The sequence below is a fragment of the Esox lucius genome, chromosome 15, assembly GCF_011004845.1.
Source record: "Esox lucius isolate fEsoLuc1 chromosome 15, fEsoLuc1.pri, whole genome shotgun sequence".
NCBI lineage: Eukaryota > Metazoa > Chordata > Actinopteri > Esociformes > Esocidae > Esox > Esox lucius.
The window spans coordinates 15,697,433-15,724,130 of record NC_047583.1 but is presented as its reverse complement, the minus strand read 5'-3'; the positions used below and the strand labels follow the sequence as shown (position 1 = coordinate 15,724,130).

The 26,698-nt window shown below is 41.1% G+C and overlaps 2 protein-coding genes across 2 annotated transcripts; one reads left to right on the top strand and one right to left on the bottom strand.

Moving 5' to 3' along the window:
* Window positions 1–1,089: 1,089 nt before the first annotated feature.
* Window positions 1,090–4,761, top strand: LOC105015606 (transmembrane protein 179). The gene is made up of 4 exons (XM_010878879.4): window positions 1,090–1,428; window positions 2,085–2,222; window positions 2,410–2,488; window positions 2,630–4,761. Exons 1-4 carry the CDS (start codon window positions 1,127–1,129, stop codon window positions 2,810–2,812), a joined length of 702 nt encoding a protein of 233 aa, XP_010877181.3. The 5' UTR covers window positions 1,090–1,126; the 3' UTR covers window positions 2,813–4,761.
* On the bottom strand, window positions 4,127–26,324 carry c15h14orf180 (chromosome 15 C14orf180 homolog). The gene is made up of 8 exons (XM_010878880.5): window positions 25,925–26,324; window positions 24,474–24,504; window positions 19,598–19,684; window positions 17,954–18,080; window positions 11,785–11,924; window positions 10,970–11,145; window positions 10,742–10,868; window positions 4,127–6,458 (listed from the first exon to the last, which is right to left on the bottom strand). Exons 1-8 carry the CDS (start codon window positions 26,075–26,077, stop codon window positions 6,253–6,255), a joined length of 1,047 nt encoding a protein of 348 aa, XP_010877182.3. The 5' UTR covers window positions 26,078–26,324; the 3' UTR covers window positions 4,127–6,252.
* Between the last annotated feature and the right edge of the window lie 374 nt (window positions 26,325–26,698).

The window sequence follows — 26,698 nt, the reverse complement described above, 5'->3', positions numbered from 1 at the left end:
CCTCGAGAGCTGTCACCACGTATCAGGACAGAGTCACTTCTCTCGTTCTCTCCGTGTGTTTCTGTGAATATATTCAAACCTGTGTGTTTGCACATGAGTATGAATGGGCATGTGCAATGTGCATTGTTCATTTGACTGCCAAGCTGTTGTGACAAATCCAATGAAAAATGGCACTTTCTTTGGAGGTCCAGTCATCTATGAAACAAATAAATGGCACATGAACCCTATTAGTAGCTTTGAAAGGACAAGGCCCTGAATTAAATTTTTGATACTGATATATTAACACTTTAGTCAACTGTGTTATCTTATCCAGAGCTATTAGTGCATTCATTTTGAGATTGCTATGTTGGACAAACACACACCCCAGTATTAGCAACTGGTTTCCAGAGGAATCTCTCCTCCACTACAGAACCATGGTGCTTCGTCTACAGATTGGCAAGGGGAACATTTCCTCTGTACCTCAAGACTGTGTATAAAGCCTACATTGCTCTTTTTTATGCAACCTCTTGTCTCCTGGCCAATCCCATCACACCCCAGCTCCTGCTTGACCCAGGCAAAATTGTACTCGCCACACTGAACTAATGCTAGCAGTTATTATTTTGAGTTTTTCTCGTATCACTGACTACTTAGTAGATTGGTAGGTCCACTTGGCTATCTGTAAATGTATGCACTCTGTTACTCTGGTTTAGAGTGTCGATATGACTAAAATGTAGCTACACCTTGATGAAGTAGCTGTCAGCAAGGTCATTTCAATGTAAAACAGTGTTATTAAAAGCAATAATTATCAAATTAATATTTGAGGATGAATAGGCTTCTTGCATGTTGAACAAAACAAAGGAAACCACATACTTCCATCAGAAATAACATCCTTTGGTGTTTTGGTAATGCCCAGCATTTTTAAATATTGTAGTGCGGTAATTCCAGACTTTTGTGGAAGCACTTGCGTTCAATGTAAGATGTATCCCTACTTTACAAAACGTTTTTCAAGCATTTTGGTGGTTACCTGTAATACAGGATACTTACTGCTGCTCCAGCGTGTATGATGGCGATGCTGCGCCCACGCTGAAGTGGCTCTACTGCGCAGTCGCAAATACAACTAACGCAGTGAGAGGAAAGAGATAGGAAAATGGCCCTCGATAATTTAATTTTCGCTCAATGTATCCTATATTTCTTGGCGTTTGTGTTTGGGTTTATTGCCGTTGTGCCTCTTTCCGAAAATACGGAGGATTTTCATGGAAAATGTTTGCTTTTCACGCGTGGCATGTGGCAGAATGAGAACATTACAGTCTCGAAGCAGCGCTTCATCGTTGATGAGTGGGGACCGGAGTCTTCCTGCAGTTTCATCACTTTTGTCGGGATAGCATCTCTCATCCTGTCCGCAGTGCAGGCATGGAGGCTGCTGTTCTTTCTTTGCAAAGGCCACGACGAGTGAGTCTACCTATAATGACTTGTGGCTGTTCTACATTCATTGCATATTTTCTTTGTGTTTATTCTATATGATTTATTTTAATGAGAGGAAAAGGTGTGGATAATGGAGTATGTATCAAGCAGCGCATCAACTCCCACGCCGAATGATCAGAAATATTGTCAGTAATGTTCCTTGAATAAATAAAGAATGCCGAAATCCGCTACCTAGCCTTTCATAATAGATTTTTCTGAGGCTGTTCTATAGCTCTAGGCCCCATATAATAAAACAACATATTTTTGCTATGCACAGTTTTTCCATCATCCTGCTTTGCTCTATAATCAATAGCCTATGTTTAATCAACCAGGGAGAAGGAATAAATGCGTTTTTCTGCCTTTTCAACAGTGGCACAATCATTGGAACTCTATCTGAAAGAGAAGTATCTGCTCTTTTATGCAATGCAGAGGTTTTCAAAGATCTGTTGTTATTTCATTTTGGAAATGGGTGGATTAGGCCTATCTAAAATTAGGAATGACATAGCAGCAAACCCGCCAGTCATGTGTTTTTGCGAAGATGGTTATATTAAGGTTTCAGTGTCTCAGGATTACATCCACCAGAGTCAAATAACTGGCCAAATCTGTAGTGTTTATTAATTAACTCTCTTTCTGTTTTTCTGTAGTTCCCTGTTCAATGCCTTTCTGAACCTGGTGATCAGCACCCTGGTGGTATTCACAGTGTTCCTCTCCAGCACCATAGTCAGTCTGGGCTTCAACCTGTGGTGTGATGCCATCACAGAGGGAGGGAGCATGCCCAGCAGGTGACACATTACCCAGCCCGATGACCACTCACACTGTGTCACTTCTCAAGCTCTTCGGCTGTCTGTGGCAACATTTAGATACACACTTGTTTTAAGACCGTGTCCCTGTGATTATGCTCAGTGGCAAAAGTAAATGTATGAGCCGACCTCTTTGAGCTCACTCCCGTCTTTTGATGCATTATTTCAGCTGTGAAGACCTGCAGGATACTGATCTGGAGTTAGGCCTGGACAATTCTTCCTTCTATGACCAGTTTGCCATTGCCCAGGTAAGGATTAGACTTAAAACAAAGCCATTCCCTTTGTTGATACTTGAGACTACTAGTCTTCTGTGGAAATGTTCCCCATCTCAGGGTTTAACCCTGTTAAGGCTATGTGTAATGCCTGTTAAACATGGCTCCTCCCCGCAGTTTGGTTTGTGGGCGGCGTGGCTGACGTGGCTGGGTATCGCCGTCATGGCCTTCCTCAAGGTGTACCACAATTACCGCCAGGAGGACCTTCTGGACAGCCTGATCCACGAGAAGGAGCTACTGCTGGGACGCTCGTCCCCACGGGGCTCTGACAGCGGCCAGATGAAGAGTGGCATGATCTGAACTCCGGAGGGGACACGTGCACATTATTAAAACATATCCTCTACCTGTCCCAACTGCCATCGTAGATAGGCCAGTCCCTGTCCATCTATACACAAACAAATGAAGATTCCAGCTGTGTTTAGAGCGCATTGTTATGCCTTGTGTGGATATACTCGGATATACGTAGGTTGCCTAGTTTTCTTGTTGAAAACGCTGCTGTTGACAGTAAAGCTCTGTAAGGTGAAGAGATGCTGGCTGTATTGTGGAGCCCATATGATCCACTTGTCCATTTGCAAATGTGGTTAATGAATTGCTGCTGACTTGCCTTCCTCTTCAAGGCACACGATGCACTGTATGTTAGTGTAGTGAATCATGAGCATTTAATGAGAATATACTGTACCATAATTGGTGTATTGAGACTTCTTGTTTCTTTGCCTGACTCCCCATTTAGCTGCACACTGATGATGACTCACACAGGGTGGGAACTGACTGCTAATATCTGTATTTTTGGTTTCTTTTTGTTTTTGGTATGAACTGTGCATGTAGGAAGTGTGGGTGTCATTTTTTTATGTTGGGCAATATTTTTTTTTGTAACGATCCATTACTTTAATGATAGGCTTTCAGTATTGTGTGAATTCTTTGAACGCATGCAGCCAGAATATAATGTGTGCTATGCTGTATATTATGCACTATATATAATTACCAAATATTATTTTGTGCAAATGAAAACTGTACTTTGTAAGAGATGTATGTTCAATGAACTATAGGAATGACCAGTATACAGAATATCTCAGGTTACATTGCCTGAAAGTCAAATAACTAGCTAAAACAATATACCTGATCATCCTGATAACCAGAAAATCTCAGACTTGCCCTACTGGTTTTATAAACCACGACTAACCAGTACATTTCCCCAAATTCTTATAAACATTGACAGCAATGTACAACATGATCATTATAAACTGTCTGATTCTAATTCTAAATGCTGATTGGTTAAAAGCAGTGGTGTATACCTCTGGTATGACATCCCACAACTTCTAATTATTATAATCACGTTTGTAACTCATTGATGAAAGCACTAAGGGATTTCAGAGGTTTGTGGTTTATTACCAAAATACCATTGCTATGTGCTGTATCAAGGCACTCCATGATGTGTTGTGCCTAAGCCATGGTATATTGACCATATACAACTTCCCCTGATGCTTTATTGTTCAATTAAAATAGGCTGACATTATCCAAGGCCAGATCTGTTCACTTTTACCATCAGTTCTCTGATGCACACACTCGATCGCGCTCACACACATATACTGTACAACAATATAATAGCCTAGTGAATTGGGTATGTAATGACAGTTTTATTTAAAATAATTAAAATAAAAAAGATAGAAACAAATAAGTCCTTCTAAAAGGCACTTCAATCAAAGTGACCGAATACATATTGTCAGCAGTGAAGTGAAGCTACTAGTCAAAATCTTCAGATACAGTACAGACCATGTTGACTTGCTGGGTATTTTTTATTGCTAATGACAGCCATTTGGGAGTGCAGTGCAAACCTTCAGAGTATTTCTTCCATTCAGACAGTGGTTCCAACATATTGCTGACTCTTTCCCATAATTGTGTCCTCTGAAACATTTGACATTGTTTAAATAATGTGTAATTCAAAACAATGTATTGTGTTGCATTTGACAGTTTCAGAGGTATATGATAAGTACTTTGCCCTTTAGAGCTTAGTCCATTTAAATAACTTGAATATCTATATTTGAATGATGTTATTACTGAAGGTGTCCTTCTATTTCTGGATCATAACACAGACCAATTGATTGTACATTTGTACATTTCTTTACTTTGCATCATAAAAATCCACTCTTATTTGAAGTACATTATAAAATCTGACATGATCTGAAACGTTTAAGACCCTGTGCAGTTTTTAAATCACCAATACATGTCTAATAAAACACTGTGTATTCTTATTTAATAACAATGTCTATTTTTTTATCACTCATTCAACTAGGTCTCCTTTGGCTTTAAGTCTGTTTATGTGGGCTTTAGAAATGAACTTCTAAGATATTTACATCCACAGTCTTGATCATAGGATCATCTAAATCAGTTGTTATAAACTCTCAGCCTGGGGACACTATACAGCTGTATAGTTTTAAAAGATTTAACTAGTAGTTAATTGCATTCAACTAGTGCCCAAGGTCTAAATAAGATCCTGGTTAGAAGGCTAGAATGAAAACCAGCAGTACTTTGAGTCCTGAGATATTAATATCAGATCAAATTGGTGACATCACAAAGTAGACCAAAAGCCCCATCCCACCATAACAGATGGAAATTCCCAGATTGTTTCTTCACAAAATGGACATTATCATAGTTTTCACTATTCCTAAGTGTTACTTGACTGTGGAAATATAATCAAGAAAACAAGGAAAATCCTGTTTTTGACTGCACTGGGCTGTTTGACATTAAGATTAAACCTGAATATCAGAGCAAGCAAAAAAATGGAAATGTAACAAAGCCCTTCAAAATGTACTGTTAAAGAACATATTGTATATTTGAGTAGCTCTAGATATGCAGTATAGAAGAATAAACAACATTTAGGTTATAATTTGTGTCAAAATCATAAGCACTCATTACATATAAATAAATTCCCAGTTTTCATGATATTGTGCTGAAAGTTGAATCGACATTGTCCAGCTGGGAACCAAACACTGATCTGACCTAAAAATGTGTCAGACTACAGTATTTATGCTGTAAAAGAAAGATGGCTTTGTTAATCTGCTAGTTTAACCTGGCACTGTGAAGTGAAGCATTCCTGCGTATTTGTTTCAGCAACCGTTTTCAGAAAATGTCACATTGTGCTTGACTTAATCTGTACTCCGTATCTTAGAGATGGTAGGAGTGTTTTGTGTCAGTTCATAGCAGTGCTTCACACTTTCTACATTCAGTTATGTGCAACAACAAAGCGTAATTTGTAATAGTCCTTAGCATATGGTATACATGTACACATTCGTATCAGTAGTAATCTATTAAGTACACAAAATGACAGTGTTGTAATCAAATAAATACAATTAATGTTGCATTTCATTAAACATACACTCACATACAATAGATTCAGTTAAGAATAGAAAAAGCAAACAATTGTAGCGATTAAGAGAGCATAGCCGGTGAGCTTCAACATTGCTGATGTGCAGAATGTCTTTTGAACAAAAGAAACATGGCAGCATACCCACCACTTAGGTGCATAAAGTATACAGGCAAGGAGGCTACATATCTCTGGGATTACACATTTCTCCGTATATGGGTGTGAGCGTAGCCCAAAGAGTGCTCGTCTCCACACCATACATAAAACAGTCATTGTGTATGACGGAGGTGCTAAGTGGACCAGGCTAGGTAGGGCACCTCAAGGGGCGTGTCCTGGGAAGGAATTAATGCAACAGGTCCCTGCCTCTGGTTGGTCCAAGTCACTGCCTGGTTAGCCAGACCCAGCAGCCCCACAGCAGCTGTTTTATGTGTACCAGGTAGACAGCCAGCGAGGCCTCCAGCTCCTCACACACACGTTGTGGGCGTCGGCGCTCTGTGCAGTACATGGCCACGCCCAGCAGTGACATCAGCAGGAACAGGCAGGTGAACAGGGCCATGTGTGGGTGGGGTGGTGACGTGTCATAGGCTGGGGACAGAAGGACACATGACCAACTGCTGAATGATCAGGATTCTGAAAAGGATTGGTGGAGAATCATCCAAACTGGACGTTTAGGTGTGAGGGATATGGCGAGCTCCTAATGCTGAAATTACTTGTCTTAACCACGATGGGGCTCAAGGCCTTTTTCATTTTAAGGGGTTATTTGGTTAAATCTCTTTGTTGAAGGGATTGTCTTTTTTCTGTTTTTCAAACAAATATGATGTATATGTTTTTAACAAAATTAATGTAATAAATTATTTTTTAGTTAAGTATATTAAAGCCAACCATGGACAAAACACCAAAAAACTGCTTCAAAATGTGTATTGGATTGCAAAGTATGTAAAGTCTGTGAAACCGATAGACGCTAGTAAATTACAGCTTTACATAGCATTTAGACATTTGAGCAGCTGCCATAACCTTAGACACACACCTTATGTATAGCTACATTACAAATGTCTTCTTTGCCTTCGTAAATGTTATTAGCCATTCCTTTGGAACAGATTGCATGCTACCTCATTTACATGCATAATTAATCATGAAGTGTAAATCACTTTCACATGTTTGTACTTTTTCTATATTCAGCAGTACATTGAATACTACAGTGCCCTCTAGGGATAATGTTTTACGATCTAATCACAGTTTTTATTGTATCTTTTTCATTTTCTTTCACAGCTAAGCCATAATGATGCAGACCCTTGGTGAGGTACTGTGGTAGTCCTTCATAGAGAACTGGGAAAACAGTAGATTTAGCTATATGAGTCACCAGATTATTACTAAGCCTTGCTTAATACAGTATATTTTGTTATAAATAGTCTTTTGTTTTACTATTAATAGCAGTGGAAAAAAGTTATGGAGCCCCTTAGGACATACCCGTTCCCTTAACTTTCCCAACTCATCAACTCCCAAATTTTTTCATCCATTCCCTCAGTTTGTTGATAGATTCTGTCAACTTTTTAATCCATTCCTTTAACTTTTTAAAAACATTCCCTGTATTTTTTAAATTCATTTCCTCAGATTTGGAATTTAAATACATCATGTTTTGACTGTTAAATACAGGCTGGTCATCAGTAACTATAAAATGTTTCATGTGTAAATAAAGGCCTGTTTGACTGACAGAAACTAACCGTTTATTAGAGGCCCAGTAGATGTACAAGATGTACAGGAAGGGCAAAGACAGGGGGCTGCATATTCTACCCCACACTTGAGTCAGCTGGCACAAGGATTGTAATGCAGATCCCAAAAGTATTCAATTTATGTTAACTGTTGTCATGCCACACAAAGTCTCTGTCTCAGTTAGGTCCACCGTGGATAGAATATTGTGTTTGTTTACTCGACTTACATTTTAACACCCTTTGCGCTGTGTGTCCACCAGTATACAGGAATGTATGAGCCTGGGTTTTTTTTTTACCATGACACCTAAAGGTCACCATAAAAAGCTGAGTCAGTCCAATGATAAATGTATTTCTTGTCTCTGCGGGTCAGGGCCTTCCATTGCAGTAAAGGATTCAGAGTGATTCAGTAGAGGTGACAATGCACCAGAGGGCAGCACTCACATTCAGCTATGTTCCGATACGCCTCATTTCTTCTCGGCTCTTTACATGCACCGAATGGCCACTTCTCAAGCAAAGAAAGATCTATTGTCCAGCAGATAGGAGCCAAATATACCCAATATTGGTTTTATTATAATATTTTCAAACTAATAATAGTACAACCTATGGAACATTTTAAGATTGGAAATTATCTGGGAAGCCTGTTTGTCAGTGACACAAAGGCTGCATTTTGGATTTCCGGGTTGAAGAATGTTGTTTAAAGTTCTTCCAAACAATATATGAAATTGACTTGGTAATGGTATCTACCCAATAAATGCACCTCGCTTAATTCTGACAAAATTATAGTGACTATGCAAATTTGTGATAACGCCACCAAATTTCACACACAGATACAGTGGGGCAAAAAAGTATTTAGTCAGCCACCAATTGTGCAATTTCTACCACTTAAAAAGATGAAAGAGGCCTGTAATTTTCATCATAGATACACTTCAACTATGAGAGACAAAATGAGAAAAAAATCCAGAAAATCACATTGTAGGATTTTTAATGAATTTATTGGTAAATAATGGTGGAAAATAAGTATTTGGTCAATAACAAAAGTTCATCTCAATACTTTGTTATATACCCTTAGTGGGCAATGACAGAGGTCAAACGTTTTCTGTTAGTCTTCACAAGGTTTACACACACTGTTGCTGGTATTTTGGCCCTTTCCTCCATGCAGATCTCCTCTAGAGCAGTGATGTTTTGGGGCTGTCGCTGGGCAACACAGACTTTCAATTCCCTCCAAAGATTTTCTATGGGGTTGAGATCTGGTGACTGGCTAGGCCTCTCCAGGACCTTCAAATGCTTCTTACAAAGCCACTCCTTTGTTGCCTGGGCAGTGTGTTTGGGATCATTGTCATGCTGAAAGACCCAGCCATGTTTCATCTTCAATGCCCTTGCTGATGGAAGGAGGTTTTCACTCAAAATCTCACGATACATGTCCCCATCCATTCTTTCCTTTACACAGATCAGTCGTCCTGGTCCCTCTGCAGAAAAACAGCCCCAAAGCATGATATTTCCACCCACATGCTTCATAGTAGGTATGGTGTTCTTTGGGTGTAACTCAGCATTCTTTCTCCTCCAAACACGACGAGTTGAGTTTTTACCAAAAGGTTCTATTTTGGTTTCATCTGACCATATGACGTTCTCCCAATCCTCTTCTGGACCATCCAAATGCTCTCTAGCAAACCTCAGACGGGCCTGGACATGTACTGGCTTAAGCAGGGGGACACGTCTGGCACTGCAGGATTTGAGTCCCTGGCGGTGTAGTGTGTTACTGATGGTAGCCTTTGTTACTTTGGTCCCAGCTCTCTGCAGGTCATTCACTAGGTCCCCCTGTGTGGTTCTGGTATTTTTGCTCACCGTTCTTGTGATAATTTTGACCCCACGGGGTGAGATCTTGCGTGCAGCCCCGGATCGAGGGAGATTATCAGTGGTCTTGTATGTCTTCCATTTTCTTATAATTGCTCCCACAGTTGATTTCTTCACACCAAGCTGCTTACCTATTGCAGATTCAGTCTTCCCAGCCTGGTGCAGGTCTACAATTTTGTTTCTGGTGTCCTTTGACAGCTCTTTGGTCTTGGCCATAGTGAAGTTTGGAGTGTGACTGTTTGAGGTTGTGGACAGGTCTCTTTATTACTGATAACAAGTTCAAACAGGTGCCATTAATACAGGTAACGAGTGGAGGACAGAGAAGCCTCTTAAAGAAGAAGTTACAGGTCTGTGAGAGCCAGAAGTCTTGCTTGTTTGCAGGTGACCAAATACTTATTTTACTGAGGAATTTACCAATAATTTCATTAAAAATCCTAAAATGTGATTTTCTGGATTTTCTTTTCTCCTTTTGTCTCTCATAGTTGAAGTGTACCTATGATGAAAATTACAGGCCTCTCTCATCTTTTTAAGTGGGAGAACTTGCACAATTGGTGGCTGACTAAATACTTTTTTGCCCCATTGTAGCAGTGAAAAAATTGTTTTGGCTATATGATGCACTTTACTGAATGGCGATTGTGCCCATTCCTCCTGTATCCAATTTGGACACTAACTGACTACAGTCCATGGGGCCATATTGGACATGTGTCACACGGTCATTTCTCCATAAATAATTGGTACAGGCCCGTTGATAGGGATGAAATGTTTGAGTGATTCTGGAAAACACAAAGGCTCAATCCCAGTTCACCCCGTACCCCCATCCATCTATTAACGCGTTGCACCTCAGCCGTTTGCAAGTATTAGAACTGGCAAAAGTAGAGCTAGATTTTTCAACGCAGCTGCTTGCAAAAGAGAATTCATTCTCTGTCAATCCTACGTGTTAAAATAAAAAAATATATATTGTCTTAAGGAGAATTTTACGATTGGAATATTTTTGTCTATACTATATTTGGGGTTTATTTAGCATATAGATGGCCTTACAAAGTAATTTTGACATTCTTTTGAGTAATTTGACACTATTTTCTCCTAAAGGATAATATGAATGCCAGCCAGTTTATATTTTAACGACCGCCTTGGTTGACTGACAGCTTCCCAGTATGCATTTAATCTTGAAGATGTTGCTAATCCTCGCTAATATTAATGTACCAAATCCAATCAACTCATTATAAAATCCAGTTTTATGCTGGACCGCTAGTCCTCATGGCCTCCATGCGTTTGGCATTAGGCCCCTAACGCTGCAGTGTCTCTCACCATGCACAGTGGTCTCAGGCTCTCTGAACCGGACACGCCGCTCGCTTTTCCGTCTGTGGGCGGGCTCTGAATCTGATCCCGAGTTTGACCTCTTCAGTATGGACATGGGGATTTTACCACTGGTGACCTGAGGAGAGGGTGTGGAAAACACAGACATGAGGACACATTGAACACCAGTACTGAAGATATGTCACTGAGAACAAAAATTCTACTTTAAAATATTGTCACCTTGGGGTTTGGAGTGTCCTCCTGTGGGTGGGACTCTTTCCTGTGCCGGATCTCAGAGCGTTTGTCCCGGTGGGAATGGGAGTGGGAATGTGGAAGACCGTTGTTGAGTGTGTCTCTGAAGGTCTCAGAAGCAGCAAACCTCTTTGACAGAGCTGACATGCACTGGCCGAGGGAGTCTAAGCGGTTAACCGTGAATAAATGTTAGTCTCCGACTACTGAATCAACCTACCACGCAGACGGCTAGTGAGCAATTACTTTACAGGTGAAGTACAATATCAAACAGTCCTGTGAAAAACACCTTCGACAAACAATATGTGCACAGTCCCAGTCTAGTGGGTCCGTAGAGTTTTCCATGTCATAAATGCACTACACTGGCTTTGTCTTATGATAGTTTACACTCTAGGTCACAGAAAATGGCTTCAGTTTACTCAGAAAACAGTTCGGTTTACTCAGAAAGCAATTAGAAACATGTGCATATGAAAAATGCTGGTGACTAGGTCTTTATTGAAAAGACTAACTTTGTTCTGGCAGTTGTAAATATTTACTTCTTTAGTTCACCTAGAATAGTAAAAAAGTGAAAGAAATTGATTTTGGGTGTATTTCTGGAGAAAGAGAGTGCTTTGAGTCAAAGCTCCTCTCAGGGTCCAGTTTAACTACAAGCTGTCAAAGATAAACTGTCTACAGCTTGTGTTCACCTGTCAAACTATGAGGAAAGTCCTGGCACACCCTGCCTAGGTAACCTACAATAATTATTCATCCAGTTCTATTTCATCACGACAATGGCTTAATGAATGTTTTCTTTAGTTGAGTTTTACCTGAGTATTCCGTCTTGCCGATCTCTGCGTAGACGTTGGCCAGCAGCTCCAGGCTCCTGGTTGTGATAGGGTGGTTGTTGCCAAAGGCCCGTTGATGGATCTTAGTGGCTTTCCCACTGTATTCTAATGCAAGATGAGGTCTGAAAGGCCCAGAAACACAGAGGTAAGCAAAACTGATTGCATTATTTCTGTGTCTATAGTTCACGGTCCTTCCTGTTTTGATTCCCGACATATTTTCTGCTTATATTTGATTCAGAAAAAGCAGTTAATGTAACGCCAATGAATAAATCAGGACTGCAATCCAGGGCGAAATCTATCTGCTCTGGCACCCTTGGTAAATATAAGCCCACAAGTAATTGAAGTCCTTTCAGGGAGGACCACAATGGCTGATCATAATCAAGCTTTGTCGGTTCTTGCTGCATTGTAAGGCTCGCGGATCGATGTCAACGTTAGGAGCAGAGCGGCATGACAAATCCAAATATGCGTAGGCTATGCTGTGATTTGATTTAGAGCAGGAAGACTGAGCTGACAGGGCCGTGGGCTCGGGGCCAGCGTGCCAGCCTTAGAGAGCCAGTGGAAACATCCACCGCCAGCCAGCTACAAGTAGACTGCCCTCATCCTGACTCCAGCTTGGTTTACTGTGCACCCTTCTGCAGCTATCCCCTTCTGGTACAACGGCTAACAACAAAGTACACGGGAACATGCGTTGTTCATTATTTGTACTGATCCTAGTTACTTCTTTAGAATAGCAAAGTAATTGAAAGTGGAACATTACTTCAGAACGCTGTTTCCACCATAATGCGGAAAGATGAGAACCCAACTCTAACTACATGGTCAGATGAACGCATGTCCAAGTCCGAACCTCAACAACGATATAGATAAGAGGATAATCATGAGCCCACCACTTACATAACAGAGCTGAGAGCTCTGCTGATTCAGGCCACCTAATATTCACCAGGACCTCCCACCAAACCAAGCACAATAACTAATAATAATGACTAGACAAATAATCAGAATCAAAATCACAAAAACTTTGACACACACCCAGACTTTTCTTGCTGTAAAGGTGCTGCTAGTGGTAGACAATATGTAAGGACAGAATGCAGAAAATATCATTTAAGTTGATACATACAATTATGCACAATGCACAACACATTACAACACCTATGAATGAATGTACATGTGAATCAGCTGAGAGAGGGGGAGGTTACAATTGTTCAGTAGTAAATAACTGAGTCTGAGCATTATTAATGAATAGTAAACAGGAGTCCGGTAGCAGCAGTCATGAACTGAGCATGTAGCAAGAATGTATGTATGGACGTGTGTGTACACGTGTGTCTGTGTGTATGCGTGTGTGTGTGTCTGTGTGCATGTCTCTGTGTGTGTGTGTTTCTGTGTGTCTTATACCGAGCATTCTAAAGGCTTTCGAATGAAAGCTGTTTCTGAGCCTGTTGGGAAGGGATCTCACACTTAGTAGACAACAGTAGGAACAGACCTCTATCTGATGGTAAGAGAAGACAACCGTAGAAACAGACCTCTGTGTGCTGGCAAGAGTAGACAACAGTTGAAATAGACCTCTGTCTGATGGTAAAAGTAGACAACAGTAGGAACAGACCTCCTCTATCTGATGGTAAGAGAAGACAACAGTAGAAACAGACCTCTTTTGCCTGATGGTTAGAGTAAACAACAGTAAAAACAGTCCTCCTCTGTCTGATGGTAAAAGTAGACAACAGTAGAAACAGACCTCTGTGTGCTGGCAAGAGTAGACAACAGTTGAAACTGACCTCTGTCTAATGGTAAAAGTAGACAACAGTAGAAACAGACCTCTGTGTGCTGGCAAGAGTAGACAACAGTTGAAATAGACCTCTGTCTGATGGTAAAAGTAGACAACAGTAGGAACAGACCTCCTCTATCTGATGGTAAGAGAAGACAACAGTAGAAACAGACCTCTTTTGCCTGATGGTTAGAGTAAACAACAGTAAAAACAGTCCTCCTCTGTCTGATGGTAAAAGTAGACAACAGTAGAAACAGACCTCTGTGTGCTGGCAAGAGTAGACAACAGTTGAAACTGACCTCTGTCTAATGGTAAAAGTAGACAACAGTAGAAACAGACCTCTGTGTGCTGGCAAGAGTAGACAACAGTTGAAATAGACCTCTGTCTGATGGTAAAAGTAGACAACAGTAGGAACAGACCTCCTCTATCTGATGGTAAGAGAAGACAACAGTAGAAACAGACATCTTTTGCCTGATGGTTAGAGTAAACAACAGTAAAAACAGTCCTCCTCTGTCTGATGGTAAAAGTAGACAACAGTAGAAACAGACCTCTGTGTGCTGGAAAGAGTAGACAACAGTTGAAACAGACCTCTGTCTGATGGTAAAAGTAGACAACAGTAGAAACCGACCTCTGTCTGATGGTAAGAGTAGACCACAGTAAAAACAAACCTCTGTCTGATAGTAAGAGTAGGCAACAGTAGAAACCGACCTCTGTTTGATGGTGAGAGTAGACCACAGTAGAAACAAACCTCTGTCCGATGGTAAGAGTAGACCACAGTAGAAACAAACCTCTGTCTGATGGTAAGAGTAAACCACAGTAGAAACAAACCTCTGTCTGATGGTAAGAGTAGACAACAGTAGAAATCGACCTCTGTCTGATGGTTAGAGTAGACAACAGTAGAAAGACCTCTGGCTGATGGTAAGAGTAGACCACAGTAGAAACAGACCACTGTCTACTGGTAAGAGTAGACAACAGTAGAAACCAATGGTAAGCAGATTAATAGTGCTTGGTTTGGGTGCCTGTTTCTGCAGTAGTTTAAAAGACTAAAACAGACTACTCAGACTACGGGACTACTCAGACTACTTAGACTACTCAGACTACTCAGACTACAGGACTACTCAGACTACTCAGACTACAGGACTACTCAGACTACTTAGACTACTCAGACTACTCAGACTACTCAGACTACAGGACTACTCAGACTACTCAGACAACTCAGACTACAGGACTACTCAGACTACTCAGACTACTCAGACTACAGGACTACTCAGACTTCTCAGACTACAACTGTTGTTGGGATAGTTGGGTTGTTTGCTCCATTTTTCCCTTACCAATTACATTTATACTCCACCATAATATGCACTCAGTACAGTAAGTAGCTCTGGATAAGTAAATGGAAATGCAAACCAGTGATAGTCAGGGCTTCACTACTGAAGTAGGTTATGTGGCCAATTTCCAATAATAATAATTATTATTATTTCCAGCGACAGGGAGCCCCTAACTAGAGCCCTACTCAAATGACATTCACATGTTGTAACAGCAGGACTTTTCTCAACCTGATGGCAAAATGTATAGAATAGAAGGATTACCATTGGCTGTTATTGCAGTTATTACAGTTATCAGGAACCAAATCAGCGGCTTGCAAAAATTTTGATTTTGTCTTAGTCCAGGGGCTCATAATATTTAGGTGTTCTTGACAGTATAATGCCTTTAACTAGGCTACAGTCACAGTTTCAGAAGACAGATAGGCCAAGACAGTACAGGCCTAGAAAATCCTATATATTTGAGGGCAACATCAGTTTGGTAAAGTTCATGAAGGAAATATTACATGAGCTACACATACAAAGTACACATGCAAGCTCATGTTATTTTACAGAAATGTCACCATCGGTTGTTCAGCTTGTAGTCTATACTGGACATGGTAACAGTAGGCTAAACACTTGCAATATTACTGTAAAGATGGGAGAATATATCAGCATGGTAATTTTCAAGTAATTACATTGGTCACATTTATAATGAAAAAAAGATTACATTAAAAAGAAGTCCTATGACATTTAATGTAACCTACACCTGAGTAGTATTATATACTTTCAGAAAATATTTCATTTAATTAAATAATCCAGTTGTAAGCAATTTAATACCAGGCGTAATTGTAATTATATACCTGGCCTGTGTTTGGCATGTAATCCCTTAACTGTTGTTCAGAAAGGGACAATGCAAGCTGTAAATGGTGTCTCTCTGTATTTGCTTCTGGCTAACACAACACAGGGTCACTCATCACCCCCATGTCTGCCCCTGTTTAGTGTGACAGATGTCACCACCGCCGCTCCAAAACCACGCTTCCCTTCAATTAGTAATGGCCAGGTGTCCGTTTACACTGTTTTAGAAATTCCTTTAGTAAGGACATCCGATCGCCAAAGTACAGTGAAGCCCTTCAATGACCGAAACATTTTCTGCCACTGCGCTGAAAGATTTAGGATGCAAGATAACTTCCTGTCCAGGAGAGAATACGGGAGCTGGCATTGACTGAGCACCGACCACTAAAGCCAGTACATTTTATGAACATTACAATTACTATTAAACTATCCCTTTGTAGTCCTCCTTAGTCTATCATTGTCTAAGTTAATTTGGAATTTAGACAATTACAAGCTCCCCCAAACTATGTGCTATACAACTATGGTAGTTAAATAGCCTTGACAGCCTTCTAAAACCCTGTAAATAAAATATTGTGTCCGAAACCAGTTCCCTGGATGGGAAACACTCTAATGGGTGAGCCTACAAGTATATGGCCCGTTCTCCACATTGAGTGTTTATGAATACACTAAAAGCTAGGGCTAAAACCCCCGAACTAAAAGTACACTACAAGAAAAAGAGACAAAAACAGCAGAAATCCAACTAGCGCTTGTCCTTGTTTGCCCAGAAACCCAAGACCCTGGGCACAGCCATAAAGAATCTCTTCAATCTCATACAAGATTAACCAGCTTCCTTACCTTGTTCAACTATCACAAAGCTCTACCTGGGCACTTCTTCCACCTTCTCATCTCTCAAGACTATCATGGCTAAAGGATTCAGCTAATGTCAGTGTTGCGGTTGTTTAAAACGTGTCAGCTGAAGCCGGGACTTGATAGTGTTCAGAGGCATTCAGTCATTTCTTGTGTAAGCTGCTATCCTGCTTGAAATAAGCCTTGAAAGGTAACATTTTGTCCATGTTTGCTACAGCGAGCACAGTTGTGATACTGCGGCTTCACATACATTTTTCAGGCCCGGTGGGACGCCACTCACTGTGGGTAAGCCCCTCCAACATAATCCTTTATACTGTCCCAAGGAATTATTTAGCGAATCGGCATTTCACTAGGATATATGTGTTTTCCAAGTGTTTTGTCGTTCAACCATCAAAATAAAAACAACTTTCTTTAAGAAATTTAAAACAAAAGCAGTTAAGGAGGGTGGTAAGTCTGACTCCAGAGTGAGAGTGTTCATCCCTTCTAGCCATGGCCCCCAATCAGACTAAACGCTTGTGTCTTTGTGGCCTGAATAAAAGAACACCAGCATTAACGACATTGGATCCAGGTGTTCTGGTAACACTTGGAACTCCCATTAGGAATATTGTCCTTTTTCTGCACCTTAAAGATCCATGAACTTAAGAGCACGAAAGTTGTATGATAGGTTGTAAATATAATGTGTTACATATCACAGGAATTGCACCTGTAAGATATTGCATACATACATATATTTGTACATATATTTCCAAACAAATATATTTGCATAATTTATGTTTTAGGGCCAAACACAGTATATGAAATGGGTGATATTGTAGACAACTGGATGATGTAGGACACAGAAAACACGGACTGTGACTACCTACTGAAAATACATGTGAACCCTGGAGTGCATCTTTAACAGGCAAATTCAAGAATGTGATTTTGCATGAGGGCTATGGATACAAACACCTCTTCCTGCCCTGGCCTCCTGAGTGAGGGACATTTCTATCCAACTAAGTTCAGGGCCCTAAAATGATGTGATATGTCTTTCCCTAACATTCAGGTGGAAAGACAATGTAGCACCTTTAGTTTAAGTACTTTAATTCTGTTAGAAATAAGCAGAGAGAGGCACACATTTTGGAGACAGTTTCATAAGATATATCAAATTTCAAAAAAAGTTAACAGCCTTTTAAAAGAAACAAAGCTAGTCTGAATATTAATATGCATCTAGTAAATATACCAAAAATGTTTAGAGGCTTGAACAGCTAACACAAATATCTAGTTTATGCTGGGAATTTCAAGAGAATCATTATCTTATCTTTTCCATTCAACCCTACAGAAAGGTCAACAGAAAAGGAGCAGTGAAGACATTTCATACAGTTCTGCAACACTAAGTCAAGACAGCTCTACATACCTTTTACTCATGATGCAAAGCTGGGCCAGCCGCTCGAAATGCTGAGCTTGGGTGGCCTGATCCAATAGCCCTTCAGCAGACACCCATCCTGTCTCCGCCGAGCCCAGCATAGCGTCCTCCTGGGGGCCTGTTACACACACACACACACTCACAGGGCATGTAATCACGCGGAGTCGGCTGCCTGCTAATGTCTGCCTAAATCCCTCTGACTCTCACACACTAGCCTCTCTCTGCTCTTAAACTCCCTTTGTCTACGTGCAGCAAGTAACCAGAACCCAAAATGCTGGTGTTGTGGCCTCAGGCAGGACTGCCAGGGTTGAGAGGAGACAGGAGTCTAAACAGTAGAGCGGAGCCAACAGGATAGTGCGGAGGTGGCAGACAGAGAGAACAGATAAAGGCAGGGAGACAAACAGAACACTCCCCACGCCCACGGGAGCAGTGACACGGCTACCAGCTTACACAGTCACAAACACCTGAACTGACCGTGGTGAGAGTGGAGATTAGCATACATAATAGCTTTTCCAGCCTAATGCTGGTGAGGTGAACAGGAGATTCAAGTGGCTCAGCCATGGCAATATATGTATGTGGCCTGGCACTTTAAACTGGATGCTGGGGAAAAAAACACATGGAAGTAGTAAATGTCCAATATCACTGACAGAGAATGAGAGATTGTGGAAAAATATAGCGGTTTGAAGGCTGGTAAAGAGCTATGATAATGGCAGCACCAGGAAAGAGCCAAACAGGCACCATGCTGAATCAGGGTCCCCTGTACTTCATGGAACCTCACAGCTAAGAGATGATGCCTTGCATGGCCATTTATCTTCCCTGTCCATCCCTTTGTAACTCATGCTACCTCCAGCCCACGCAACACTGAGCTGGTGCTGTGTCAGCAGCCTCTCAGCAGACAGAGAGGAAAGCAGATAAAAGGAGATAGACCGACAGACAGGAAGAGAGGAACAGAGACTAGCAGAAGAAGGCAGACAGAGACAGAGACAGAGACAGACAGAGACAGAGACAGACAGACAGACAGAAAGAGAGGAACAGGGACTAGCAGAGGAAGGCAGACAGAGACAGAGACAGACAGACAGAGACAGAAAGAGAGGAACAGAGACTAGCAAAGAGGAAAGTAGATGGAAAGAGACAGACAGGCAGAAAGGCAGACAGAGACAGACATTCAGACAAAGAGAGAGAGAAGCAGACAGAGCAAAGGACACAAACAGACCAAAGCAGACAGAAAGGAAGACAGACCGAGACAGAGAGGAAAGCAGACAGAAAGACGCTAAGAGAGGAAGGCAGACAGGGAGAGGCTAAGAGAGGAAGGCAGACAGGGAGAGACTAAGAGAGGAAGGCAGACAGGGAGAGACTAAGAGAGGAAGGCAGAGGTCTTTAGAGTAAAGGCAGCAGGTGATAGATGACTGGTCCCTGTTGTAAATGCAGTCTCAGAGCTGCACCAAGTTAACACCAAATAAAGATGGACTGAGTTTGAATTAATCACATTTTCAGTGTTGGCTTGTAAAAAAAAAATATATATATATATATATATAGACAGCTCTGACCAATTGGACTCCCCATGGTGACCCCAGGTCACGTTGTTGGAATACAAATATTCAAATAATGCCCCAATTTTAAAGCAAATGTACTTGCCTGTGCTGTCATGAACAGCTGTGAGCTCAATCAGGGCAACCTCGTAAAACATCTTCTCAGCCTGAATGAACTGCAAGGCTTTGCCGTCTGTTTATACACTGTAGGTAAAGGATCAGGCTCAGTTGTCACAGAGATTAAGTTATTGCGGTCTGAAACAGTGTTGTTGCCAAGCACAACTGCAATGTATTGTTTCCTCCTGAATATGACCTCAGCAAGAATGACCTCACCAACATTCTAAAAAGACAGCAAGCTGAAAATTATAGGCCTGTACTATAAGAATCTGGAATTTCATTTAAGTAAACAGTCTCTTGTTTCTCAGTTTGGATGTAACAGAGTTATTTAGCATCCCTTGTGTCTGATTCCATAAAAAGACACAAAATTTGTCCCGTCTCTAAAAATAGACTTTGTTCTCTCTGTCAAAGGTATTCTTCAAACTGACATAAATTACATTCATTATTAAGTCAACAACAGGTATATTTAAAGAGCATTGCTTTGCAAGGAAAATGTGGTTAAAAGAAACGCAGACATAGCCCTACGTACATGAACTACTTCAGAGCTCTCCATCACACTTGACATGAGACTTTGCTTGGTTCTATTTATATGTTGTTGTGTGTAAGTGTGTGTCACCTACTCGCTGCAGGGTTTAGGTATAAATGAGATCTTTCAAAAGTATGTATTGCATAACATAATGATTTGACCTGGATCTGAAACCAACAGCATCTGGACACACTAATGATGCCTAACAAATCTGACTGCGTCCAGTTTGAGGACACTTGTTAATCTAGATAACAAAATGGTAGTATTCTATTAAAGCTCTGCTAACTGTCCATGCACATTAACGGATGGAAACACAGTGTCATGCATTATTTATGATTTATGATTGAATTAGTATAGCCAGCACAGACAAAAAACCTGAGTGGTCATTGGTCAGTGACATACCAGCTGACGGGAATTGATCCAATCACAATATTAGATTTCCTACTGACTGTTTAATAGTCAGATTACTCAGTCAGTTCTGTGATCTGGTCTCACCCAACACCCCTGCCACCACCTGTTTGGTTCTGTGGCTCCTTTTGTGTGGGGATTGGTACCTTGTGCCTTGCTCATTGCCTATGAGGATTGCTAATACTAATATTCCGGGGTTATACGGTTATTATTTGTATTGTATACACAATCATGGGATGGCAGTGAGTTACCCCAGAGGATCAGAACCTAACGCCAAGACTTGAAAAATAATTATTGTGCATTGTTCTCCAAAACTGGTTTAAAACAAGATATTTACAGTCTTCATCATTCTTCTATTGTAACCATCTTGCAAATGTGTCTAGTTCCTATCCAACAACAGGATAGAAGACAAATGAGAAAAATTATATAACTACATCATCTATCGTGGCATAAAACTACACTCACTCGATTATCTCAGTATTTATCACAACATACCGTCAAAACAACATAACTCAAGGAAAGTTACAAAGGAAAATGTGTTATCTAATCAATGTGTTTTGACACATCAGGCCCAGTATGTCCTTCTCCTCATCAACATCATGCTGCCTGCCAGTAGTGAGGTGAATATGACGAAGACCATCTGGGAAAGACGATTACTACACAGGTCAAAGCACTTCAGTACAACTGCTGGTCTGAGGTATTTATAGCCTGGGAGGACCCAAAACTGAGCAGGTATTCAAACAAGGCCCATCAAGCCCCTCCAAAGGACGGAGGATTCTGTTTGGAGCATGTGGAGCAGACGTGATGTGGAGACGTTTGAGGTTGGGATGACCTTAATGCTCTGAAGTGGATGAAATGATGCTCTGAAGTGTCTGTGGCTTGTCCCTCTATTCTCAAACAGTCAGCACACTCAGTTAATATGAAGTAATGTAAATTAAACATGATTAACTCTGAAGTGTTTTCCATGAATTTTTTATCTGTACTAAGCAGACATTCAGAATTGTTTCAAAATCATAATACATTTTCATTTGTATTTTAGTACACTTGTATTACACTTTAGTACACCAAATAGTATATTGGTTGGTATTGACATTTGCCTTTAGAAATGCATCTAATCCTATGATTGGTTCTAATATCAGTAGGCTCACCTTCTGCCAGTCTCTTCCGTCAGATCATTTTAATTGTTTCTACAGTAGCTCACATAGGTGGGGTTTTATTAAAAAAAAATGTGAAGGTTGTCATTTTTTTAATCCCCTTTCAATACAATGCACAAATGACACCCTGTCAGATTCAGAAGAGTATGACGGTCACTGTGTAACCAAGAGGAAGTCACTACCATCCCCCACACGGAGACACGTTAACACAAGTGAATTCAGAACCATTATGATAATAAGAATGTGACATCAGTGCAGATTACCTAAGGGGATAATTTGTATAAGCTCTAGACAAACATCAAACTGTCAGAGAAAATAATGCTGAGACAGATTTGACTGAAATTGGGAAGTTGATCGCTTAAATTTGAGAGTCAAATTGTTTTGACTGATTGAAGGTACTTTTCATTAATGCATTTCAATGAACAATGCTAGTTAAGAGGGATTTTGGCTGGAAGCATAAAAGTATGTAAGTGCTTCTTTATTTATGATTATGGCCTACTGCTATATAAAGAGATAGTTCACCAAAACAACAAAACGGCACATTGGTAAGCAGTCTATGAACATGGTTTGACACAAAATCATGTTATGGTTGTTTCCCATCATTGTTTTGAAATGCTTATATAGTACTTGTATGCTTATTATATTAAAGTAATCTCTGTACGCCTTTGTTGAGCCACACAATACATTTAAAATCTTTTGGAATGATTAGGATTTGATGCCTGGAACATGCTGATACAGGTCTCTGAACATGGATGGGATTTGTGGCAGACATTCTAAGGCGACACCATGTAGAAACAATGCCAGGGCAACTAAAGCAAAGCATGTATTCCTGGCAGTATATGGTCAATGTAGTATATCTTAATTATTGCTTTAAGTACCCTCTCTCCTCTGACTTATTCTCCTTTATCAATTACAGTATCAAATGCCCAACTACATAACAAATAAATAATTCCAGTAACTGTCAAATATTTGTATGGCATTTGATGTTGTGAATCTGTGATGGAGAATCTGGGTTTCTATCAGAGTCAGTAATATTAAGACTTATCCACTCCCTCATTCACCAATGAACCTGGCCAAACACAATCCCCAAGCCATATACAGTAAAAGCCTATTCAACTTTAGATCCCTGCCACACAGCCATACAATTAACCTGTCCTCAGAGACTATCATGTATCCCATTGCTCAGGCCAATTATCCTGTTCCAACTGAGTGTAAAAGGCTATGCAGTCTTTGTGTGGTGAGTGAGGAGAGGGAAACTGATGGTAACCTATACATGATATACACATAGTCAGCAGGTCATCATTGTCCTCTACTGATGGTCCTCTGTCTTGATGATAGAACAGGAGAACATTCTCAAAAACCATCTAAGACCCTTCCTCCCAAACCTGTCCAAAAATCTTAAATAAGACTTGCCCAGCCTTACTTTTCTTTCTCCGGCACTTAGTTTGCTGACACCTATATTGAGAACAAATGTACTTATAACAAGGTGAAGATAAATTAACTAACTTATGTCGTTCTGGATAAGAGCATCTGTTAAAGGACTAAAATGTCATGTAAAAGTAACTGATGGTGGCTCAAACTCTGGTTGGCTGTTAGCCATGGTATATATAGTATACCAATAAGGCATGAGGGAGTGGAATATGGCCTATAGAAATACTTGATGCATTGCGGAGTGCCTGGACACAGTGCTTAGTCGTGGTATATTGGCAGTATATCACCAACCACTGAAATGACTTGCGTTTATAAACCAGTTACCAGTGTAATTTGAGCAGTAAAAAATGATGTCGTCCCCATGGTATATGGTCTCCTATACCACTGCTATCAGCGAATCAGCATTCAGGATTTAAACCACCCGGTTAATCAGAGACCATATACCATAGGTGTGACAATTTTTTTACTGATGTGATTACTTGGTTTATAATAGCAATTGCTGACATATACCACATGGGTATGTTACCAGGCTGGCCAAAACACCATCCTACCAAAATAGGCTGACATTTCAAACAGCTCCAACACCTAAAGGGCATTTTCATGATTTTAATTTACAGTATTATTCCAACATTGGGAAAGAATCCTGTTGAAAATATCAGAAAACTCATATTGTACTGGGTAGTGGGCCTTTAACGTGACACCATTCTGCCATAATTTTTCATGATGTCGCGTGTCTGTTTCATGTCCAACGACTTAAAACTGTCATGATGACTGATGAACCTCTTAAGGAGATGGCTTCTAAGGACAATATGAATGTCTTGATGAAGTGAACCCAGTAAATCAACTATTTCGGGAGATGAGTTGTAAGGAGTGGGGGCTTGCTGAGGCAGATAACTTCAGCTGGCGTGTAAAGTGTTTCAGAGTCTCTGTAACAGAGAGGAGTACCTTGGTAAGAGGTTATATATCCTGCAACACTACACCCTCTTATCTGAGGCCGATACAGTCCTGGCCTATAGCGGATAACGGTGGAGAGGGAGACACACACAGCCACTGCTGAATACAGGTTAATTAGTTTTCTCACACTGTGCTGTGGTAAGATAAGCACTTACAAATCCTCTTACGAGGAAGACACAGGGGTTGAGCACCATTCAAATCCTCAAGCATTCTGGGACAAAGCTGTGATTATATTTGAACACAAAACCTCTGGGATTTACAGTAAATGCCTGCCGCCTCCGAGAAAGGAAACAATTTTTGCCTCCCTAGCAGCATTCATGCCCAGGAAGTGGTGGTCAGATCAGGGATAAGGGTTGGGCCTTACTAGGCCTCTGTTTTTGTGTAAAGGATACAATTCTTTTCAGAGATGAAGAGTTCCGCAATCTGTAATCACAGGGGAGAACACAAATCAGGATTGTATGACACGACAAACTTACATAATCTTCTATCTGCGTTCTACTCAGATCATCATGTAGAATCATTTCACATTCCACTAGTCCAGTATAAGTGATGGCATTGTTAAGAGAAATGAACAAGAACAGCTTCTTTATCGTTCCTTCTTGCTCTCTTTTACCATCGGTCTGCTGAACATCATATCACATCCCTGGCTAATGTTTGTAAATTTAAGACATTTTCCTCAATTGTCTTCTTATAGATATATAATGTTTCCCAGGGGCCTAAGGGAGGGTCTATAAAAGGCCTTTGGTATGAACTCCAGTACATGGGCCCTGGTCCAATAACACACCCATCCCTGATATCTGTAAAAAAGACTTTTCTAGGGGACAAGCATGCCCATGATAATTTGCATCCAGTAGAGTTGTTTGTTTACAGCAGAGTTTCTGGTATCTGACTGATACTGTTTTTTGGTATGCACTATACATCACGTGGAACAGTTAAAATTCTGCTGATCATTGTACAGTAGATTACTTATGAACAGGTTTGTCTTTTGGCGAATTACTGACAATCTAAAAAGCTGTCTGGATTGGTCAGTCAAATCAAATATATTTCATTAAGCACTTTCTACGTCTGTAGTTCTATTTTTTCATTTTTTTTACACAGTGCTTAGACAGAGGATCCCCAGTGTAAAACCCAAAGACTAAACAATGCCAGGGTTCTGCTATCCAGAGAAACAGGCCCCCTGTCTTCACCTGCACAGTCAACAGGAAGCACACTGATTCTGTGCTGTGAGTGGCAACATGACGGTTTACATTGTTGTAGGTGAAGCCAGCGGTGGGCTGACATTCAGGCTGCTGTTTGTCCCAGACTAAGTGTCTGAGGTACAGGCATATACCACATAATGCAACTGTAAATCACTACCTTATGCACGGTATCAGTATGTTGTCTGGTCATGTCCTGATTATGTTGCACTACAAGTGTGTTCATTTGGTTTGGACCTTCCTGTGTGAGCGGGCTGTGTGTGTATGCGTGTTGCGTGTGTATGCGTGTTGTGTGTGTATGCATGTTGCGTGCAAATGTGTGTTGTGTGTGTATGCAGGTTATGTGCGTATGCGTGTTGTGTGTGAATGCATGTTATGTGCGTATGCGTGTTGTGTGTGAATGCATGTTATGTGCGTATGCGTGTTGCGTGCGTATGCATGTTGCGTGTGTATGCGTGTTGTGTGCGTATGCATGTTGCGTGCGTATGCATGTTGTGTGTGTATGCAGGTTATGTGTGTATGGGTGTTGCGTGCGTATGCATGTTGTGTGTGTATGTGGGTTATGTGCGTATGCGTGTTGTATGCATATGCATACATGCACATGTGTGTGGCTGTGTGGTTGTCTGGCCATCAGGTCGTTAGCTCACCTGGTGTAGGCAGTTGGGCAGCGAGGTGAAGCTCTGCACGTGCCTCAACCCGAGCAGAGAGCTGAGGAAGCAGTGGAGGGCGGCCTGGTACTCCCCCTGCTGCTGGAGCTGCTGTCCCAGCTGAAACAGGCCCTCCCTGCCTCCGTTCAGCATCCCCAGTCCCAGCCAGAGGCAGTGCTGCGTCCCATCAGAGCTCCGGCGGTCAGGGACAAACGCTCCAGCCCACTTTGGCACAGCCCCGGAACAGAGGGGGGAAAACACAACAAATATTAAAAGAACCAGGCTCCTTCACGGTCTTGTCTATCCAAAGTAAGTCAAGGGCGCGAGCGGAGCTGAGACAGGCTGAGAGAGGCTCAGTGGTTGAGAGAAGACAGATCCACTCTCCTTCCTCTCCTCCCATGCTGCATCAGGAAAGGAGGTGATGAAGTCAGATGGGATTTTGTTCACTGACTGGCAGAGCCCTCGTCCAATCGCTGGTCTACTCACGTACAAAAGCCCATCCAGTGTGTGTGAGCACACTCAGCATGTAGGAAACAGAGCACTCTGGCTGGCTCTCCCTCACTCCTCATGAAAGCAAACCGCAGAGCTTTAAGCTTCAGCAAGGTGTCACTACTCTGTGTGCGATGCATGTTTTGTATATCAGATTTGTTTATTGCATTTCACTTCGGACGCTCTGACCTGATTGTCTGGTGCACTGGTGCATCATTATTGCATGTGTGAAAATATATCCTGTAATTGGACTGTACCTATGGTTTATCAATGACAAGCCTGTGC

Coding starts and splice junctions, on each gene's coding strand:
- LOC105015606 (XM_010878879.4), top strand. CDS start 1,127: ATGGCCCTCGATAATTTAATTTTCGCTCAATGTATCCTATATTTCTTG. Junction 1,429..2,084: donor CTTTGCAAAGGCCACGACGA/GTGAGTCTACCT, acceptor GTTTTTCTGTAG/TTCCCTGTTCAATGCCTTTC. Junction 2,223..2,409: donor GGAGGGAGCATGCCCAGCAG/GTGACACATTAC, acceptor GCATTATTTCAG/CTGTGAAGACCTGCAGGATA.
- c15h14orf180 (XM_010878880.5), bottom strand. CDS start 26,077: ATGCTGAACGGAGGCAGGGAGGGCCTGTTTCAGCTGGGACAGCAGCTC. Junction 24,505..25,924: donor TGCCCAACTGCCTACACCAG/GTGAGCTAACGA, acceptor CTGTGATTACAG/ATTGCGGAACTCTTCATCTC. Junction 6,459..10,741: donor GCCTGAGACCACTGTGCATG/GTGAGAGACACT, acceptor TTCTGTCCCCAG/CCTATGACACGTCACCACCC.